We start from the raw sequence: 20,789 nt of genomic DNA on the forward strand, positions 1-20,789 counted from the left end.
TTTTTTCCTGTGTGCCTATTAACTTTGAGTTTTGCACAGATTTGAAAGTCAGTCTGAGAAATATATATAAAAACCTTTTTTGTTTTCTCTGATGTCTTATATTTTGACCAATAGCATCGCTCAGATCTGCTTCACCAATATAAAAATACAATATATGCTGCACAGACAAATGTTGACTGGCGAACTGCGGAAGTCTTCCTAATATGGTTAAATGGGCGGGATCACTCACTTAATTCTGAGCGTGTGACCAAGATAAGTTGCATTCAAGTTCTCCGCCTTTTTGGAACCCTCAGTATATATTTGTTTCCGTGTTGTCAGAGTCACTGACTGATCCCACGTATGATAATAATAATTAATTTTTTCATAAATATGATTACGTTTTAAAGCAACAGCCTGTATCCAAAGGGGGTAAATTGGACAGAGTGGTTTTAACACCCTCTGGTGTCCGTGAATTCTCATTGTCCGTGAAGGCAACAACTCATCTGCTAACGAGTGCTAGGGAGAAAGCGTCACCAAACGAAGGACACTTAGGGATTGTGTTCAAAGCTTGCTTTACAAGCGTTGCCCCTTTTATTCTGCTCAACATGCTCAATCCGCAGAGATCCCTGTCCGAACTCCCCAAGATGTCGTCTGCCAATCAAGTGGAAAGAGCAGTTCTGGTAAGATACTGTTTGTGTTTTGTGTTCGTCTGCAGGGCAGCTAGCCGCGTCACTCATTCACTTTGACTGGATTTGATCAAGAGCGGCACTCAACCCAAATGCCCACGTTGCTTGACTAAATAAGTACATTGCTACTTTTCCTGCAGTCATGCATTGTAAAGTTTAAAATATAGTCAGCAGGTGCAGTAAAAGCAAGCTTGCACTGTCACGTTTGTGTTGTTATCGTGGCGGGGAGGCCCGACCGAACCTAACGTCGGAATTAACGCTGATGAAATTGTGTCATTGTATTTCTTTTCTTTTATTCGACGGACTGCTATACTGTCCAAATAAAAATATACTGTCATCTTCTATTGTAATGCCTCATATGATGTTTGTCTGATTCAATTTATAATAGGAGGAGGAATTCAACTGGCTTCTTAAAGAAGAAGTACATGCTGTTCTTAAGCAGCTGCAGGATGTCCTCAAGGTAAGACTTTAATCATGTTAAATTAGTTCTCATCTCGAGTTGACGCTGACTGTAGTATTATTGCACAGTTCAAAGGTCATCATCAATTTTTATTGATCAGCCTCTGAGAATATTGACTGCTCTTTCCTGATGCCTGCATTTTTATTTTTATTTTTGCTCCTCACCAGGAGGCTTCAAGACGTTTCACCATGCTGACGCCTGGCCTGGAGAGTCAGCTCAAACAGGAAAATTTCATCCTGGGCAGCTCAACGTAATGCCAATTGCCATTTTATTTAATGACTCAGTCTGTGTGTCATTCTCTGTCTATGGAAGTCATGGGTTCCACGTGAAGATGTTTATCACCAAAACTGTTGTTCTGCAGCATGGATCAGGTGAAAGGAGTGCTGACACTACAGGGAGAAGCTCTGACTCAAGCGGTGAGTTTGAGCTGTTTTGCATTGTCATTGTGTGAAAAGTTAAGCAGCATTTGTTTCACCATCACATTTTTCTCATTTGTTTTTACTTTAAACAGGACATCAATTTAAAGGTTGCAAAGAGTAGTCAAGTACTACACTTTCAGTTTAGGGAGGACAAGCAGTGGAAACTCCAGCAGGTATGTTAACCTTCTAGGCAAATGACACAATGTTGGTATTTGTTTAAAAAATTGAATCAATAACACATTCAAGCAAATCTTGTCAGATCACAGTTGCTATCAAGTTCAAATTCCTGGGACATTTCAAAACAGTTGAATGAATCTGTAATTAACTGATGAGGAAAATACTGCCAAATATGCCGTTTATTTATTCATTAGTATTATTCATAATACTCTATTTGCTTTGGTTGGCTGCAAGGTATAATCATCAAAATTGTAAAATCATGAAATATTTTAATCTGTTTGAAATGGATCTATTTATCCAGTTTCACTTTTTGCATTGAACTGCAGAAATAAAATAAAGTTTTCCACAATAGTTTAATTTATTACGAAGCACCTACACGATGGATAATTATGATCCCTGCTAACCAACATTTACATAAAATTCGGCTCTCCCATCCTTACGCAATTATAGCATTAAAAGGATTCTTATTTTTTGGTTAATATTTTCACATTTGTTTTTGTTGCTCATCGAGACTTCAAATTGTCTCACACTTTTCTCAGACTTTTTCTTCCCACATTACAATTACACGCATGATTGAACCCGCTTTTGTAATTTATGTGGAATAGCGCCCAGTTCACCTCTTGCCTAAAGTCAGCATTTGATTATTTTTATTATCAGCAACACTTTAATTGTTGCCATTAAGTTGATTGCACACAAAACGCAAAGGCAGAGGAAATCTTATTTTAATATTTAGTCAAAGTTCGCTCATCAGCTTTTTAGACCCGGGGACAGAAGCGAAAGATTCTCTCCAAATCCTCTGACAACTTCTCCCTCTCCTTTCTTGTCAGATCCAGGATGCACGAAACCATGTCACACAGGCTCTTCAGTTGTTAAGCAGCCATGATGAGAATTATGACTTCAAAACAGGGGCAGAAGTGAACAAGGTTTGCACAATGCATCAGCGTGCATGTATTATGTAGTGGTACCTAAGCTCACCTTTCTATTGTCGCTTTAGCTAATGGACGCTGTGATGCTCCAGCTGACACGCGCACGAAACCGCCTAACCACCCCAGCGTCCATGACACTGCCTGAATTGGCCACTAGTGGGTTGATGGTACAATGTTTTTTCCCCCACTTAAGACTTATTAGGCTCAGACACTTTAATGCAGTGTGACAATTGTTTGCCATCCCTCCATCAGAAAATGTTCACTCCTCCCATGCCTGGTGACGTAATGGTGAATTTTTACATCAACTTGAGCAAACTGTGTCTCACCGTCTATCAGCTTCACGTCCTGCCTCCCAACACCACCAAGGTTTGAACACACGATTAATTCCAATTCATACCGCATGAACTAAAATATTTGTTGTTTTTGTTCTTCCTCCTTGATAGAATTTCAAACCATCCGGAAGCTCTGTGCTGCACAATCCCGGGGCCATGTTGTAAGATGAAATTAATTTGTTGTCTTGTGCCATCCATTAATTTAGTTTCCAGTTGGGTACGGTACAGATAAATTGTGTGTCTTGCTAAAATATTTTAAGCATCGTTCAACATTGAAGAGCACTGCGCTATATTGTAGTGTATGTTGTCAATTCATTATTTTTGCGTCGCTTCTTCCCAGTGAGCTCAACAACAACCGGTTTGAGGTGAGCCACGTGCACAAGGTGGAGTGTGTCGTCCCCTGGCTCAACGATACGCTGGTGTTTTTCACCATTTCACTACAACTTTGTCAGCAGCTCAAAGACAAGGTAATCTTCACTATTTAGTGTGCAGCTAAAAAGACATGGCTACTTCACATGGACTCTTTTTGTCCACAGTAGATAAAACTTTTATGGGAGGCATGACTAACAAAGTGTCCTTGTGTACCTGCAGATTTCTGTCTTTTCCAGTTTTTGGAACTACCGACCTTTCTAATCACCTCACAGTCAATGTCTGACTTAAACAACCACACAAGTGTGATGGACATGCTCTTATTTATTGGTAGCTATTCTCAAGCCAGTTTCAAGTGTTGCATGGTCGTCAGAAGCCAGTTAGACACGACAAACGTGTTTGCCGCTTTCATTTTGTGACCGACATTCCTCTGTTTTGCATTTCACAGGTTCTTGAATGTATGTTTTTATTTGAGTTATTTTTTATGTTCAAGCAATGTTGCAAGTATCGATCATTTTGTACTTTCCTGTTGTTGTTTTTTTTGGGAGGGGGGGTAAACGCTAATCTTGGCACTCAGGCGAAAATAGTGCAAAGGGAGACAGGTTATGGAATGTTCATTTCCATTCACAGAGATATAAATTTAAATGTTCATTATTGTGCATTGGCAGCAGTCACAATCCAGCTTTACATTTACACTAAAGAGTGCAATAAAACTGGAATAGATTGTGAGATGTTTGCAACCATTACCAGGACAACATGCACCACCAATATTTTGGGTCTAATACAAGTAGTGTATATCTGCGCTGATTAATTGGTGTGTCCGTTTTACTCCCAAATTAGTGGTGCAAATTTTGAAAATTGTGGCTGTGAATACTAAAACAGCATTAAGATCAGCATGTCTTTTGTTAATCACCCGATTGGGTGTCATTCATCACATTCCTGTTTAAATAAGCTAATCAGTTCTGAATATATTTATTGAAATGTTTTGCACATATATTGTTGATTCCCTGTGAACGAAAAACTTTTTAAAAAGGCTTTTGTCCCAGCAGCCATTTGGACATGTCACGAAGGATTTCATAGGTGTCATTGGTCACATACTAAAAATGGTGTTAAAAATCCCAAACATATCATTAAAAAAAAATTGTTTCTCGCGCTTGACAGACAGCAACACGTATTTTTCACCTACAGTGTCAAAATGGCTTCTAGGCTAAATGTCCTTTTATGAACAAAATGATTCCAGTAAGTGTTATTTACTTAGAAAATAATGATTTGAATATAGAATTTATTTATCTGTGCAATAAAGAGTACATGTACGATCATCAAATTTCCAATGCCTCATTCGTGAACTAAATGAATGTTATGATAAAGCTTTAGCATTAGCTTTTGAATGATATATATATAGCATATCTAGCTTCTAAAACAAGCAGATTCTACCATGGCAAGAAATTTGCTGCCATAGATTATGACATAAACACCAAAAATTTGAATACATGTGAAGGCAACAAATGAAAGTTTGGAGAATGGTGAATATAAAATTAAATGTGCTCCACTATGTTACTGTACACATGATACACTGACATTTTATGAAGTACAAATATGAAAGAGCTGTTTTAAGTTTTGCATTTTATTAAATATTAAAAAAATAAAGTAAATGGAAATTCATCCCAAAGCATTCAAACATAGTGCAATCAAAGCTAATTTATATTAGCGGGACAAAATCACAGCAAGTACAAAAGAAGAAGTCAATAATTCATTGGGTGCTGAAACAAAATCAGATTTTTAAATGGTAACCAAAGATATTAATGCAAACTCCAGTTGCATTGTGCTTTCAGCGATCATGGTTCCAAACACATGTTCTCGATGCCAACTCTCTGACGTTTAGGCTGTTCGAATAGAAGAGCAAAAGCAACAACAATTCATCATCCATTTTATATTCATGCCTCTACATCGAATGTGGAATTCAGTGTGAAGACACATCATCTTCATAACTAGAAAGTGAACATTTAAATGCATTTCTAACTATAAATGCTGTTCTAACTACTTATTGTATGTGTTATTTTTGTTGTTAATTTTCACCTTCTCATCACAGCAGCAGCAACAACAGCGGATGAGTACCAGAAGGACCAGCAGGACAATCAAACCTGCAAGCACACATAGCAGCATATCATCAGGATTTCACCTTAGTTTATTATTATTATTATTTTATTATTATCAATAATATACAACTTAAAAATACAGTGGAACCTATCCATTAGGATAGAGACCGGGCCGGCTCGCAAATAGCAAAAATCAGCATGGAATTGATGTCCACTGGCATTGGAAATAAAAAATAGCCAACCTCACCTATGAAGACTAAGAAGACGACACCAAAACCAATGTCCCATTCAGACTGAAAGAACTGTTTGGACTCCAGTCTGGAAATAACATCATTGAACTGACTCTCAAAGTCCTCGTGGGTGCTTCCTTGTCCCATAGTACTGCTTTGCTACCCCAAAAAAAAAGACATAGTTGATGAGAATGCATTATATTTCCAGGAACTGCAATGAAATCCCCATCCCTTTGAATCATGAACAGTCACTGTGACAATAATTTATTGAATGTTTGTGTTCAGTGTTGCTATTGTATAATACCCACCCCGATTAGTCTTCAAAATGAACCCCTGTCACCCCTATTTCTGAAATGATGCCCCTTCACCCTTTACAACTGTATTTGTTGCGTAAATTGTTAATAGCTTATGTACGCACTACATGGAACCAGGAAATGCCACCAAAATGTTGATGTTTTGAAATTTTTATGTCATCAACCGCAGTAACATACTCGATCCACAAAAATATAATAATAATAATAGTAATAATAGTAATAATAATAATAATAATACCTTTGATACATTCAAACACCGACTGGAAATATTCTTGGCTATAGAAAGCGGAACTATATCGTGTACTGTATTTGTATTTATTTGTAACATATATCCACGCCGTTCATTCCTGGAGACCGCTACTTATCAGAATCTTTACCCTTCATTAATAAAAAAAAAAAAAAAAAAACGATACTGACATAATGACGTGAAAGTAATTCAGAGATCTCAGTAGGTAAATACAATATATAAGAAATAATTATTTGTCATTGTTAGTACTTGTCTGCTTACCAGTATTTTTCCTGTTTTGTTTTAATTCCCTTCCGTGTTTAAAGTTCTACCGACCTGATCCACCTGTTTGACGCAATAGACTCCGCCTCTGCTGCCACAGACAAAATCAGAGCAGTAAATCTTTAACCAGGAGTCAGTTAGTTAAAATTCAGTTTGCGTTTGGAGGTTGCTAAGAGGCGTGTAAGAAAATGCCTTCAATAAACAACTCAAGGTGCGATCAAGTGGCTTACATGCATGCAGGTTATAATTTAGTCATCACGTGATTATAGCGTCGCGAACCCTTACCCCACACATTGACTAGTCCAGTGCTTCTCAATTATTTTCTGTTACGCCCCCCCCCCTAGCAAGAAGAAAACTATTCGCGCCCCCCCCTCCCCACCGTGACTATCCTAACTTGTCTTGTAAGTCGTAAAATGTTGCACTGTCGCAAACGTGACAGAAGTAACAATGAGAGCGCCACTGCCCCCTGCTGTAGTAAACGCGCAATTACACTTTATTCTAGTACTGCCAAAAAAAAAGCCTCTTCCCCAGGGTCACACGCGCCCCCCCAGGAATAGCACCGCGCGCCCAAGGGGGCGCGCCCGACTATTTGAGAAGCACTGGCCTAGGTGACTGATTCACAATTTGGTTTTGTCTGATATCAGAGATTAAATAAAGAAAACCAACTGGCTGATTGATTTGTTTTAATTGAGAGGAAAAAAAACAGCAAAAGCATTTCACTAGCTGACCAGGAGATGGCGACAGCGTGGCATCTGAAGACCATGGATTGTTTGTTCTGCTATAGCCTAGGTGACTGATTCACAATTTGGTTTTGTCTGATATCAGATATTAAATATAGAAAACCAACTGGCTGATTGATTTGTTCTAATTGAGAGGGAAAAAAAACAGCAAAAGCATTTCACTAGCTGACCAGGAGATGGCGACAGCGTGGCATCTGAAGACCATGGATTGTTTGTTCTGCTATAGCCTAGGTGACTGATTCACAATTTGGTTTTGTCTGATATCAGATATTAAATAAAGAAAGCCAACTGGCTGATTGATTTGTTTTAATTGAGAGGGGAAAAAAACAGCAAAAGCATTTCACTAGCTGACCAGGAGATGGCGACAGCGTGGCATCTGAAGACCATGGATTGTTTGTTCTGCTATAGCCTAGGTGACTGATTCACAATTTGGTTTTGTCTGATATCAGATATTAAATAAAGAAAGCCAACTGGCTGATTGATTTGTTTTAATTGAGAGGGAAAAAAAACAGCAAAAGCATTTCACTAGCTGACCAGGAGATGGCGACAGCGTGGCATCTGAAGACCATGGATTGTTTGTTCTGCTATAGCCTAGGTGACTGATTCACAATTTGGTTTTGTCTGATAATAGATATTAAATAAAGAAAACCAACTGGCTAGTTGATTTGTTTTAATTGAGAGAAAAAAAAACATCAGCAAAAGCATTTCACTAACTGACCAGGAGATGGCGACAGCGCGGCATCTGAAGACCATGGAACGTTCTGCTATGCCGGTTTAAAAAAAAAAAAAAAAACGTAATTAGCTAGGGGTCAAAGGTCAAAGTTTACGGTTCAAAGTTCACCCAGGGGTCAAAGGTCGGTTCAAAGTTCACGGGGTCATGTGCACATTTTCGATTTTTAACTAGAGTTGAAAGTTCAGGGTTCAAAGGTCACCCAGGGGTCACCACGGGGTCACCACGGGGTCACCGCGGGGCCACGGGGTCACCACGGGGTCACCGCGGGGTCACCGCGGGTTCAAAGTTCAGGGTTCACTTTTTTTTTTTTTTTTTTTTTTTAGGTTAACCTTTATTTAAACCAGTGCTTCTCAATTATTTTCTGTTACGCCCCCCCCTAGCAAGAAGAAAACTATTCGCGCCCCCCCTCCCCACCGTGACTATCCTAACTTGTCTTGTAAGTCGTAAAATGTTGCACTGTCGCAAACGTGACAGAAGTAACAATGAGAGCGCCACTGCCCCCTGCTGTAGTAAACGCGCAATTACGCTTTATTCTAGTACTGCCAAAAAAAAAGCCTGTTCCCCAGGGTCACACGCGCCCCCCCAGGAATAGCACTGCGCCCCCCAAGGGGGGCGCGCCCCACTATTTGAGAAGCACTGGACTAGTCCAAGTCATTAAATGCAATCAACGGGAACAGTGCAAGTTGCGCAAACTTTAGATATTGTGGTTTATGTTGCTAAAATGTGCACTTTATTTTTGTATGCAGCTACCCTATGTGCTGAGATTGTTTTTTTGTTGTTGTTATTATACCGCATGATGACATTTAAATACAATTCAACTAAACTTCTGGGTCCTCATTTGTTGGTTAACTCGGTGTCATCAATATCACACAGTCATATGCGGGGATCGAACTTATGGTGTCGAGACACAAGATGGGCAAGTGTACTCCTGGGCACAGGGTGCAAGTGTATGAGTGCCCTCCTGCACTATTTGCGACACCTGCGCGATGATGTGCGCATGCGCAGAAGGTTACCACGGGAACAAACTGCATAGGTTACATCGAAAGTGACGGTAACAATTATTATATGATGAAATCATTGGGAATGTAGATTGTATAATTGGTAATAATTTGGCATTTAAATTTGAAAAAACATTGTATTTTGGCACATGAACAGGAATTTTACCAAACGTTGCCACTTTCCCGCGAGCAATGAATTGTGGGTAATATTCTTCGGCTGAGTGTGCATTGATGCGCACTTTGGATCATGTGACACCCTACACACTCGTACCCTCGACGGGCCCGCCCAATTAAAGGGCACAAGTGTTACGCGTAAGTATTTGGAAAGGACAGAAGTAAACAAAGCGTTACGTGGAAGTCGGAAGTGTACGCTATTTCTCTTCCGGTTTATACTTCTCCGTCGCTGTAGAAGTTGTTTCGAAGAAGCAATGTCTGATGAACCGGCATCGTCTCTCCGGATATCGGAAATCAAGGATCCGGTGATCTTGTTCGAGCGCTACAACACCGAAGACATCCGCGGCATTGAGCGGAAAGTCCGCGGGGAAATCGAGCAGAAAAGGGAGGAACTGAGACAGATGGTGGGGGAGCGCTACCGGGATCTGATTGACGCCGCCGACACAATCGGAGAGATGAGGGAGAGCTCGGCGAGTGTTGTCCAGTCCATCCAAGACATGTATCAGTACTGCCACCGACTAAAGCAAGGCAAAGTCTGCGTCAGCAGCCACATTCCAGAGGTAAACCAAACCTAGTGTTCCACAGTTTTTTGTTTGTTTTCCGCACCTAAACATTTCTTTTCTAAACGACCATTCGGAAGTATAGACATCATTTGAATGTATACATACACTCGGCGTGGAAACTGTACACAAAGATTAAGGCGTGAAGACCGCTCCAAGAATCAACCGACCTCGTCAAATCAGACTAATGAGCTCCAGTAGAACGATTCTTTTATATATTTAACTTTTACTTGGGTACGCAATTGAGAGCTATGACATGACAATTAATTGTGCAATTATGCTATCGAATCGATGCAGTTTGCCATATTAGAAATCAAATAACTGCTCTTGAATGGCACTGCATCGAATGTTTTGTTTTGAACTTGCTTGGACAGTTTGCTGCCAAAATGCATATTTTATTATGCAGTGAAGTTTGAAAAAATAAGAAGACTGCGAAAAATGTAAAGGGTTTAAACCAAACGAGTAAATTATGCTCACAAAATGCATCCATATTTGTGTCTTTGTCTAATAGAGGCAGTGGCAGGACAGTTTTTACACTATGGCCTCTCAGATTAAGCTCTTATTGGAGATTCCCGAGCGCATCTGGAGCGCCATGGAGGCCTCCCAGTACCTTCAGGCAACTCGTCTCTACCTGCTGTGTTGTCGTCTGCACGGTCTCCTTCAGTTGGAAGCTGGCACAGGGGGTCATTACAGTCCTGCCCTGACCCGCTTCCCTATCCTTGTCCGCCAAGTAGCCACAACTGGTCACTTCAGGTACTTGCTGTTTTTTTTTTGTTTACCTTCATAGTGACACAAAGGCAGTACAGTACATTGGAATTTTGTCATTGTTTTCCAGGTCCACCATCCTTTTAGACAGTAAGTCTCTGTTGCGGGGTCGTGCAGTGTCTGACCAGGCCATTGCCGAGGCCCTCCTGTCCACGATGCTGCTGGAGGACAGCTCCCCGCGCCAGGCACTTGCTGATTTCTTGTTAGCACGAAAAGCTTCCATCCATCAGTTGCTCAACCAGCCCCAACATGGTAGCGTAATTGCATGGCAGGATACACAAAATACATCAGGCTTAAATGTTGAAATCATACTTAGCTTCCAAGTCGGTTGCAAGGACATCAACGATAGATTGTATAGAATAAATACAATATTTACTATATTTTTTTTGTGTCAGGTGCGGGTATCAAGGCTCAAGTGTGCAGCCTCGTAGAACTGCTGGTGACCACTTTGTTCCAAGCATATGCTGTTTTCTACATGCACCCTGAGGGGGGGCCCAGGCCAGGGGAGGAAACCCTCAGCTGTGGCCTTTTGTTTTCCATCCTGGAAAATGTCACGTCAACTGCATCGGCAGGTAAGTAATATTTATGTACATTTAGGATCACTAAAGTACTACACGTTGTCGCTATCCAATGGAAATATACAGTACGGTCAATATTTTTTTTTACATTTCACCTGCTGAAATCTGACTTCTAAATTCCGTCACTCTCTCTTCAGCTAAAGATAAGAATGTGCTTCAGGACGACACAAGTACAGGCAGCTGGTTGAAGTACCTGCCCCCCTCTGTCACGGAGTTCCAGCCGACGCTTCGCACACTTGCGCAGCCAATCCAAAGAGAGCAGCTGCAGGACACCTTACAGCAGTGGATCAATACGTAAGCATCAGTCGGTCGATTTGTCACGAAAAAAAAAAATAAGCGAGAAGAAATCTTCTCATCACGAGTCTTGCTTTCAGATGTAAGGAGGACATCTGCCATGGTGTTGGTAGCCTTCTGGTCTATGTGAAGAGCCTGAAGGGACTGGCAGCTATTAGAGACGCTGTTTGGGACCTCCTCTCCGCTGATTCCATCAGTCAGCATTGGAACACAGTATGCCAGCGGCTGCTCGAATGCCGTCTGGCCATCTGGGATGACTTCCTTCAACAGCTCTTCCTTCAACGCTTGCAGGTTAGCGTTGCCAATGATAAAAGATTAGAGGTCTTATTTCATTGGATGCATTCATGGTCCGCCAGGCTATAACCAAGGAAGAAACCGAAGAGATCTCAACGAGCTCGGTGCAGCTCCTTACCTCAGCTGTGAGGGATCTTGAGGGACAGACATCCAATAGTCGGGAGGCCCAGTATGAAGTAGACGTGTCTTCCTATTTGTGGTCGGAGTCTCCGGGAGACCTGCCGAGTGATGCAGGTTGGGTCAGCGTGGCCCAGAGGGGGGAACAGCAGCAAAGAAGCGGTTTGGCCATGAAGACCCAGGCGCTGACACCCTGCGTTCAAAACTTTTGCTCTTCCCTGGACGCTAAGCTGAAAGCGCGGCTTGATGATCTCCAACACTACCTTCCGTCCAAGGAGTCAGGTTGGTGTGGCTGAAAATCAGTCTTTCTACTTTTTTTTTTTTTTCTTAAAGACAATTGTTGCTTTCATATTTCAAACACACGGGGAGAATTTCAATTTATTTGTTGGTGTTTCCCTGTTTGAAATGATCAGCGTCTTTATTGGATTCCTGCAGGATTTGCTGGGGATCCGATCATTTTAAAAGAGAATGTTTGTCGAAATGATCTTCGCTGGAATAAAAAACTAATCGTACTCCTCTACAGGCCCAGACGCCCTATCAGTTCCAATTTCATCATCAGGACCTACAGAGGGCTCGTCAGCATCCTCCTTCAACCGCTTCACCGACACGCCGGCAGTGGAGGAGGCTTTACGAGACGGTTGCCTGACCTGCGTTCACCACATTCTCTCCGCCGTCCGTTCCGAATTAGCTACAGTTTCGCCAGAGCCCAGCCCAGCCAGACTGAATTCAGTCCTTTTCATGGCAAGGTTGTGTCACTCTATGGGGGAGCTGTGCCCCAATTTGAAGCACTGCATATTGGGACAACAGAGTGGCTGTGAGGCCAAAGTGACTCCGAGGCAGAGCAAGAAATTGGGCAAAACAAGGGCAGCCCCACAGGTCAGCGCTGCTCAGGCCAAGTGGGCAAAACTGAAAGAGGAGCTTCTCGACTGCAGCATGGAGGCCTACCACGTCTGGAGCTCAACTCTCTCAAAAGTCAGCACTTATCAAAAATTGTCCTTTTATAGTTGTGTGTTGTTTATTTCAACATATCTTAAGATTTCGCCACTGATCATGATGTTGCGGCTTGAAGGGTTTTCCTAGCTTGTTCTTGTTGAAATGGGATTAAAATGCTATCCTATGACTTCTCAGAGGTTGCTGGAGAAGTTCCGTACAGCTCTTCATGCAGATACCGCCGGTGCCATCTTAACAAACGCGACAAACTGGGAAGATTTCGAGATCCAAGAGGAGGCCGAGTCAGGGAGCAACGTTACATCCAAAATTCGTCTTCCTGTCCAGGTCAGCTTCACCTTCAATTCATTTGAGACCATTGGATTTACAATTCTCAAAGGATGTTTACACCTTTCGCAGGCATCATTGTTTGTCCAGTCGCTGCTCTTTGAGCTGTGTGTTGAAGTGAACAGGGTCGGGGGTCACGCACTGCCACAACCCACCTTGCAGGAGCTTCTGCAAGACTGTCTGGATCAAGCTTTGAGGCACTACCAAAGCCTCACACAGAGAGTACCCAGGGTGACTCCCCGAAACAAACTTCTTCAAATGATCATAGAATTTGAGATCATAATTTGTCTGCTTTCAGGAAGGAGCCTTTCCAATGACTCAGAACAGAGCATTGCAGATGATGTTTGACCTCCGTTATCTTAACACTACTTTGTCTGCCAATATGGAAGAAGACAAGACCACCAAATTCCATCAAGATCCCAGGTAATATTGTCAAGTAGTTGTTGTCATGACTAAAACAAGAAATATTTGATAAGTGAATTAAAAAAGGTCAAACCTAAATAACCATGAATGCTAAAATGGGTCAAATGTATAAAGAAAGTTTGAATATGAATACAGCATGGGAATATGTTCAATGAAAAGACATTTTTGGTGTTGTCTTTCAGGATGCAGGAAGTTTGTGATTGGTTGGAGAGTCACATTGACCCTTTTGACCTGGATGTGTTCACACCGCCACTGAATGCAAACCTTAGTCGTCTCTCCCAAAGAACATCGGTACCATACTTGAAACTTTGCATCAATAAACATGTTCCAAAGGGTGATTTCAATGCTTTCCCCTGAATGTTGGTTTTCAGGTACTGTTTGGACTGGTGACTGGCTCAGAAAAGCAGTTTGCTCCGAGGAGCAGCAGTGTCAACTCTCAGGAGCCTTACAACATCCTTCCAATGGCCAACACTCAAATCAGGTTTGAACATTTAGAATGATTTGTTTAGATGTACCTGTAATAATTAATTTGCCATCGGTTTTGTCTTCCCGCAGGTTTGGGTTGTTGCCCATCAGCATGTATGATGGGCGCAAATTGAAGTCAAGCGCCAAAGGCTCCAGTGAACCACACCAGCTGGTGAGTACCAATTTCTGTTCTCGACTGTGGAAAATTGTCAAATATGGTTGGCCTTCATTTTTTTGCCATTTCTTTTATTGTTGTGTTTAATCCCGCTTAAATGTGGTTTGTTCAATTTTCCCAGACATTTTGAGTGCGAGAAAGCCAGGCAAGTTCATCAGTGTGTTTGTGTGTTTGTTTGGTTGCAGTATTAGTCGAGGGCTTTTTTTTTTTTAATTCTTCATTTTGGTGCATTTGAGTTTCATCATGCTATTGGAAATTAATTGTGATTGATTGAATGGAAATTAAGGAATTATATGATGCTTTGGTATTACTAATCTTTTCATACTCGTTGGCAAAAACCTAAGCCAAGGCCAAAATGATCTGCTGTCAACCTTAATCAAGTACCTGTACTGGTTTACAAAAAAAAAAAACTTGTATGAATTGATTACATCCAATCCAACTCACCTAGATTCATGGTATGAGATGAAGATAAACAGTAAATGATTTAATTCAAGTGCAATTATGATACAGTTTGAATCAGCAACAGTGGGCTACAGTTAGGATGAGAAGGCTGAAAGGGATTTGTTTTTATTCTACTAAAAACACTGCAATTGGGGTTCTATTGCGTTTTGTTCAAATGGATGTACATTTCAACATTTATTTTTACTTTCCATTGCAGCCTATTCCATCATCCTCAGCAGACAGTCTGGAAAGCTTCCAGCCGGGCAGCCTCTTCCGACAGATGGCAGAAGAAGAAGACACAAACTCTCAATCTTTATTTAAACTCGGTTGGCTATCTGGCATGAGCAAATAACTTAACATACACATTTTTTGTCGTCAGCATCATGTCTATTTGCTAATTAGGGCTACGTTTGGAATTTTACTCTGCCGCCTGAATAACCAAACGGCACATCTGAACAAAGGACACATTTCTGTATGAAAATGATTTTTATTTATGTCAAACTGTAATTTTTTGAGATAGAGCATATGGGGATTTTTGTTAGCTGCAACCTTTCCATCTATGCATCCATTATCTGAACCGCTTATCTTATAATTATCAAAATTATGTTTAGAATAAAACTGTGGACTGAATCTTTGAGTTGTATAAATATTTTCCAAACTTCCACCATGTGATTTAATATATATGTATATATATATATGTATACTACCAAGAATACGTACCTTAAAACATCCAGACAGACCAAAAATATTTGACGGGACTGATTAATGTGTTGTCCAACTAAATCGGCAGCTAATGCGATTACAACTAGGGTTATGTCTTAGAATAAAATAGAAATTATTTATGTATCCGTTCTACTCGTGCAACAAACTTTTACTTCTTTCTGTCAATTTTACTCATCATGGCTTTGACATCGACAGGAGCTGAGGCAGCAGCAGCCTTTGCATTTTCCTCTTCTTCTTGCTTCCAAAGGATGATGGGATGGATACCTGGGCTTCGATTCTGAGCGTTTTGCTCCAACTGGGCTTGACTACAATGACATAGAAACAAGATTACTGTCATCAACCGACTTTTTGAACTGGATGATATTCTTCTTGACGTGTTCAAGGTATCTGTTCAACTCCAGGTAAGATGAAACAAAATGTGATTAGTACTTTAGTCACTAACCTGAAGTTATGAGGCTCAGGGTTCAATGCCTTCTTCTGAATGTCCTTGTACACTGGTGACTTGAGGTAACGGAAGAAAGTATCCTTTTTCATGAGCAAGAAGACATGTGTTTGTGCAGCCTCCAGCACATAGCGGTGAGGATGGTCCAGGCCTTTCACTGTCAGACCCATAGTCCTGCCATCAATGTTGATCCAGCGGGGGGCACCAGGGGCCAGAAAGGTCCTGGAAAAAAAAAAAAAAAGTTTTATAACTTGCCTTCCAAAATGCATGTTTTTGACTTACTTAAAGATGGTCTCAGCTTTGGTTGACATGGAAGCTGAAGTTCCCCACTTAAGCTCCTCAGCTGCTTCCCAGAAGGCTAGATTCTCCCCTAGAATAAACAGAATTATGAGTAATACATAATCAAATGTGACCAAAATGGTGAAATACAGTCATGAAACAAATGAAAAATGCTCAGTCAAAAAATAATATTGAAAGAAAAAAAAACATACCACTAAACTCCTTCTTTAGGAAGATCTTGAAGTCGTCCCTGCCTCGCAGATCAGTCAGTAATTCAAACAAGCTGAAGGACCAACGCTCCACTCGCATTTTTGTCGGAACATCAACCCTGTTTACAATACATGCATGAGAATATCTACACTCTTTTATTTTGTTATCCTATATTGCTCTGACCTTCTCATATTGAGATTCCAGTAAGAGTCATTGTCTGTCTGCCAGGGGTTGCTGGGTAGGCAAGGTGCCAGGAAGGGATCATGGTTTTTGTAGGTTGTAATATACTTAACCAATCTGTCGGGACACAATTATTAGGAAGAGTACATTTAAAAACTGAATATATATATATATATATTATATATATATGTATGTGTATATATATATATGTATATATATATATGTATGTATGTATATGTATGTATGTATATATATATATGTATATATATATATATGTATATATATATGTATGTATATATATATGTATGTATGTATATGTATGTATGTGTGTGTGTGTGTATGTATGTATGTATGTATGTATGTGTATGTATGTGTGTACATGTATGTATGTGTGTATATGTATGTATGTGTGTATGTATATGTGTGTGTATGTGTGTGTATATGTGTGTATGTATATGTGTGTATGTATGTGTGTATGTATATGTGTGTATGTATGTGTGTATGTATGTGTATGTATGTATGTATGTGTGTGTATGTGTATGTATATGTGTATGTATACGTGTATGTATGTGTATGTATACGTGTATGTATACGTGTATGTATGTGTATGTATACGTGTATGTATGTGTATGTATACGTGTATGTGTATGTATGTGTATGTATGTGTATGTATACGTGTATGTATGTGTATGTATACGTGTATGTATGTGTATGTATACGTGTATGTATGTGTATGTATACCTGTATGTGTATGTATGTATGTATGTGTATGTATGCATGTGTATGTATGCATGTGTATGTATACCTGTATGTGTATGTATACCTGTATGTGTATGTATACCTGTATGTGTATGTATACCTGTATGTGTATGTATACCTGTATGTGTATGTATACCTGTATGTGTATGTATGCATGTGTATGTATGCATGTGTATGTATGCATGTGTATGTATGCATGTGTATGTATGCATGTGTATGTATGCATGTGTATGTATGCATGTGCATGTATACATGTGTATGTATACATGTGTATGTATACATGTGTATGTATACATGTGTATGTATACATGTGTATGTATACATGTGTATGTATACATGTGTATGTATACATGTGTATGTATACATGTGTATGTATACCTGTGTATGTATACCTGTGTATGTATACCTGTGTATGTATACCTGTGTATGTATACCTGTGTATGTATACCTGTGTATGTATACCTGTGTATGTATACATATGGCACTGTAACGATAAACAAATCCGTCTCCTGATGGTGGGAATGACGGGATGTAATTAAAACTTATAGGGTACTTCCAATATAATCAATTTCAACTTACGCCCCAAGCGACACACTGGATTTGACTTTTGACCTCATGATGGCTTGCTGGTAGAACATGTTCTAGAGTAAAAGACAAAATTTCATTTGGCGTTTGACAAACTGTAACACAGACACAAAGTTTTTGCCTCCATGTTTGACAGCCACTTCTTACCATGCGTCTGTATTGATCAAATGTGATTTTCTGAAAGAAACACAAAGGGAAACCATTTTAATTTGTTTTTGAGTAATAACAAAAACTACTACCGTATTTTCCGCACTATAAGTCGCACCTAAAAAGGTGCGCCTTATATATGGACCAATATTGAGCCACTACAGCAGGCGTGTCCAATGTCCGGCCCGCGGGCCAAATGTATATATTTTATATATGGACAAAGTTTTAAAATGGGCCATTCATTGAAGGTGCGCCTTATAGTGCGGAAAATACGTTATTTTGCGAACTGAATAAGAATGACATCTACATCGTTGGGAATACACACGATGGTCGTTAAATTAGAACACAGAAAACTGTCACACTTTTATCATCAAAGTAGGAAACCTGAAAGAAAACAAAGTGAATAAATTAGTGTGAGCACAAATGGTGTGACAGTTTAAAACTGAGTGAGTGAAGACTGACCTGTTACCTCGTCTGTGTTAGGATCAATAAGGCGGTCTGGGCCAATATCCAAAGCGCTATGAGTACGACGCTGGACACAAATACATTGGATTTGTACAAAAAGTCCATTTTGTAAAATGACATAGCACATATAGAGACACTCACTGGTGGTCTGTTCACAATCCAGTAAGCTCTCTCCTGGCAATCAAACACAACACGATCTGGCTTCTTTCTCTCTCTACTAGCTCTAACAAAGAAAATAAATTCTCACATTTGTCTATGAACAAATTGAACCAAATAAGTCGGAAGATGGAAACACGTACTTGTATTGCTCGGTGGCCTGCATCACGATAAAATCCCACTTGTGGAATAGCCATTTATGCAGGTGGTTGTAATCTGCCTTTTTTTTTTTTTATTAAACAAATGCAGAAAGTTGAAAAATGTTAGCTTTTTGTAGAGACCCACTTAATGAATGACAATGTCAAGAACAGTAGATAAGAAGCTTGCGCAATAATTCTTGTCTAAGTCCAAGTGGCCACTTTGTAATTTTTTGAATCCTGTTCACTCACAAATGAAGATCAAGAAACTCACAAATCAAGTTGCCACGATTACAATGAGACCCAAAGTTAATGCCTAAATAAGGACGACAACGTTGCTTTTTTTACCTGTTCGTAAGGTTCCAGCATGCCTTGCTTGCGGATGTTTCTCTTTGCCAGGTAAATAGCTAAAAGACAAAAAAGAGTCAGATGTATGTATATATATCTATAAATATATGTATACAAATTCAGTGTCATAATCACCATAGTCCGTATCATCTGCAACCCAATTTTGCGTAGGCCAAAAGTATGGCGTCTAGAATGGTAAACATGGAGAATAAAATGAGAAGGTGGTCAGTCAGTAAGATACTAATTGACTAGCATTGACACTCTTGGTAAAAGTAGATCAAATAAACACTTTATTTTTTTATTTTTTACTTAAGTAAAAGAATATGTACTGAAGTAATAAAGTAGACATGTTTGTTTGACTACAGTAGATACAATACCACATAGACTGTAACAGACTGCTAATTAATTAAAAATAATAAACTAATTAGAAAAAAATAATATAATACATTAAATGCATCAAATACGCAGGCATCAGTACTGGCATCGATACTAAACAGAGCCGGATAGTATTTTATTCTTTTATTCTACTGGTTTGGTTCATAAAAGTATCTTCGTAATGGCCTATTTCTGCCTACAAATCCATATTCTGCTTTACAAGCTCACAAACTTCATTTTTTTTTCTCTACCTGAAACCGATAAAGGCTGTTGTCATTGCACATGACCAGTTTCTTGTGGTTCTCCAGGGCATAGATGTAACCATAGGCCACTAACATGGTTCCAAAGGTCTGGGCCTCTGCAAGACAAATGAATGATATGAGGTGGATATATCAAATTTCTAAAATGACAGACTTTAAATATTTTTATTACATATACCTTCTACAGTGATCTTCATCTTGTTTGTAATCCATGCAATGATGTCTTTACCTGTTTGGAGACCGATAATAATTTGCAACTATGCAAACAAAATGTATTTAATAATTTTATCTACAGGAGGTACTAAATATATCTTTTTAAGACAACAATGTGAGGCCACATCCAGATAGGTTGACCTTTTCCACTCCTGATCTCTGACCAGATTAAAGTCCTAGTTTGTCTTCTAAAGAAGTGTGCAATGCTCATCCAATTGAGGCCTTCTTTATATAGTCTGTTGTAGGAGCTTAGACATCCGTGACAGCTTGTGTTCCCCCTTAGCTTTTTAAAATGTAATTATTTCCCCACAATTGCATTTATTATGCTTTTGCCACTCACCTACTTTTTTAAAATTGTATTTCAATTGAAATGTGAATTCAAATGTGTATGTAAATGTTGATAATGATCAAACAGGCAGTTAATTCACAATACTCAATTAATTCCTACTTCTCTACATTGGTGTTTTACCAGCAATGACATGTGGAATGGTGGTGACATTGAGTTTTTGTTCAGAGCCTTTAAGACCACTTTTGGGGTCTTGCATCTCAACCACAATGGCATCCAACTGTAAATGACATATAATGGTAATAAATCAGCCGGACACATCATTTACATGAAAAAAAGATCTCGTTTGTTGAAGCACATTTGTCAAATTTATTCCATTCATTGTGACACAAAAACATTTCAAGCAGTGAATAAATAACTGATACAATAAATGATAATAAAAATGACTCACCTTTTTCAGACACTGCAGACGTCGAAAATGTTGCACTCGGTCTGGACGGGCTGTTCTGATTGTCATATTTGGCGTTGATGAAGAAAACCACTTTCCTTGACACCAATGTGGAAACTTCACAACAATCAAGAAGAAAGTACCCTTAAAGTGTTTGCATGTAGTAGGGATGTGTGCGGATTGTTAGACAGAAGGCAAGGAAGGATTTAGCCACCAATTAGTCGCAGAAAGCCTCTTCATCCCTCCTG

The 20,789-nt window shown here is 39.7% G+C and overlaps 4 protein-coding genes across 8 annotated transcripts; 2 read left to right on the forward strand and 2 right to left on the reverse strand.

The window, feature by feature from the left end:
* Positions 1-310: 310 nt before the first annotated feature.
* On the forward strand, positions 311-4,672 carry rogdi (rogdi atypical leucine zipper). Its single transcript, XM_061302954.1, has 11 exons — positions 311-659; positions 1,054-1,125; positions 1,293-1,375; positions 1,487-1,541; positions 1,637-1,717; positions 2,549-2,644; positions 2,716-2,814; positions 2,900-3,013; positions 3,091-3,140; positions 3,320-3,446; positions 3,571-4,672. The coding sequence occupies exons 1-11, from the start codon at positions 585-587 to the stop codon at positions 3,610-3,612; spliced, it is 894 nt and encodes a 297-aa protein (XP_061158938.1). The 5' UTR covers positions 311-584; the 3' UTR covers positions 3,613-4,672.
* smim22 (small integral membrane protein 22) lies at positions 4,614-6,805 on the reverse strand. 3 transcript variants are annotated; one of them, XM_061302956.1, is made up of 4 exons: positions 6,782-6,805; positions 5,692-5,833; positions 5,425-5,489; positions 4,614-5,231 (listed from the first exon to the last, which is right to left on the reverse strand). In XM_061302956.1, the coding sequence occupies exons 1-4, from the start codon at positions 6,788-6,790 to the stop codon at positions 5,184-5,186; spliced, it is 264 nt and encodes an 87-aa protein (XP_061158940.1). In that variant the 5' UTR covers positions 6,791-6,805; the 3' UTR covers positions 4,614-5,183. The 3 variants fall into 3 exon arrangements, with proteins under 3 accessions (XP_061158940.1, XP_061158942.1, XP_061158941.1); XM_061302958.1 differs by lacking the exon at positions 6,782-6,805 and adding an exon at positions 6,497-6,681 and having other exon boundaries at positions 5,692-5,828; XM_061302957.1 differs by lacking the exon at positions 6,782-6,805 and adding an exon at positions 6,497-6,669.
* Positions 6,806-9,225: 2,420 nt separating this feature from the next.
* Positions 9,226-15,158, forward strand: cog1 (component of oligomeric golgi complex 1). Of its 3 annotated transcripts, XM_061303476.1 has the most exons (16): positions 9,227-9,701; positions 10,213-10,454; positions 10,537-10,718; positions 10,862-11,038; positions 11,182-11,338; positions 11,419-11,629; positions 11,695-12,031; positions 12,273-12,721; positions 12,878-13,024; positions 13,097-13,255; positions 13,323-13,447; positions 13,630-13,738; positions 13,819-13,928; positions 14,003-14,084; positions 14,209-14,232; positions 14,746-14,862. In XM_061303476.1, exons 1-15 carry the CDS (start codon positions 9,396-9,398, stop codon positions 14,215-14,217), a joined length of 2,802 nt encoding a protein of 933 aa, XP_061159460.1. In that variant the 5' UTR covers positions 9,227-9,395; the 3' UTR covers positions 14,218-14,232; positions 14,746-14,862. The 3 variants fall into 3 exon arrangements, 2 of the variants coding, with proteins under 2 accessions (XP_061159459.1, XP_061159460.1); XR_009718591.1 differs by having other exon boundaries at positions 9,226-9,701; positions 14,003-14,232; positions 14,746-14,871; XM_061303475.1 differs by lacking the exon at positions 14,209-14,232 and having other exon boundaries at positions 9,226-9,701; positions 14,746-15,158.
* A 63-nt stretch (positions 15,159-15,221) lies between these two features.
* Positions 15,222-20,610, reverse strand: rgs9a (regulator of G protein signaling 9a). The gene is made up of 16 exons (XM_061303477.1): positions 20,545-20,610; positions 20,277-20,373; positions 19,773-19,823; positions 19,586-19,692; positions 19,095-19,146; positions 18,960-19,018; positions 18,618-18,694; positions 18,460-18,541; positions 18,323-18,385; positions 17,854-17,883; positions 17,701-17,762; positions 16,366-16,479; positions 16,185-16,300; positions 15,976-16,063; positions 15,694-15,915; positions 15,222-15,556 (listed from the first exon to the last, which is right to left on the reverse strand). The coding sequence occupies exons 1-16, from the start codon at positions 20,608-20,610 to the stop codon at positions 15,400-15,402; spliced, it is 1,443 nt and encodes a 480-aa protein (XP_061159461.1). The 3' UTR covers positions 15,222-15,399.
* Between the last annotated feature and the right edge of the window lie 179 nt (positions 20,611-20,789).

The sequence above is a fragment of the Syngnathus typhle genome, linkage group LG17, assembly GCF_033458585.1.
Source record: "Syngnathus typhle isolate RoL2023-S1 ecotype Sweden linkage group LG17, RoL_Styp_1.0, whole genome shotgun sequence".
Lineage (NCBI taxonomy): Eukaryota > Metazoa > Chordata > Actinopteri > Syngnathiformes > Syngnathidae > Syngnathus > Syngnathus typhle.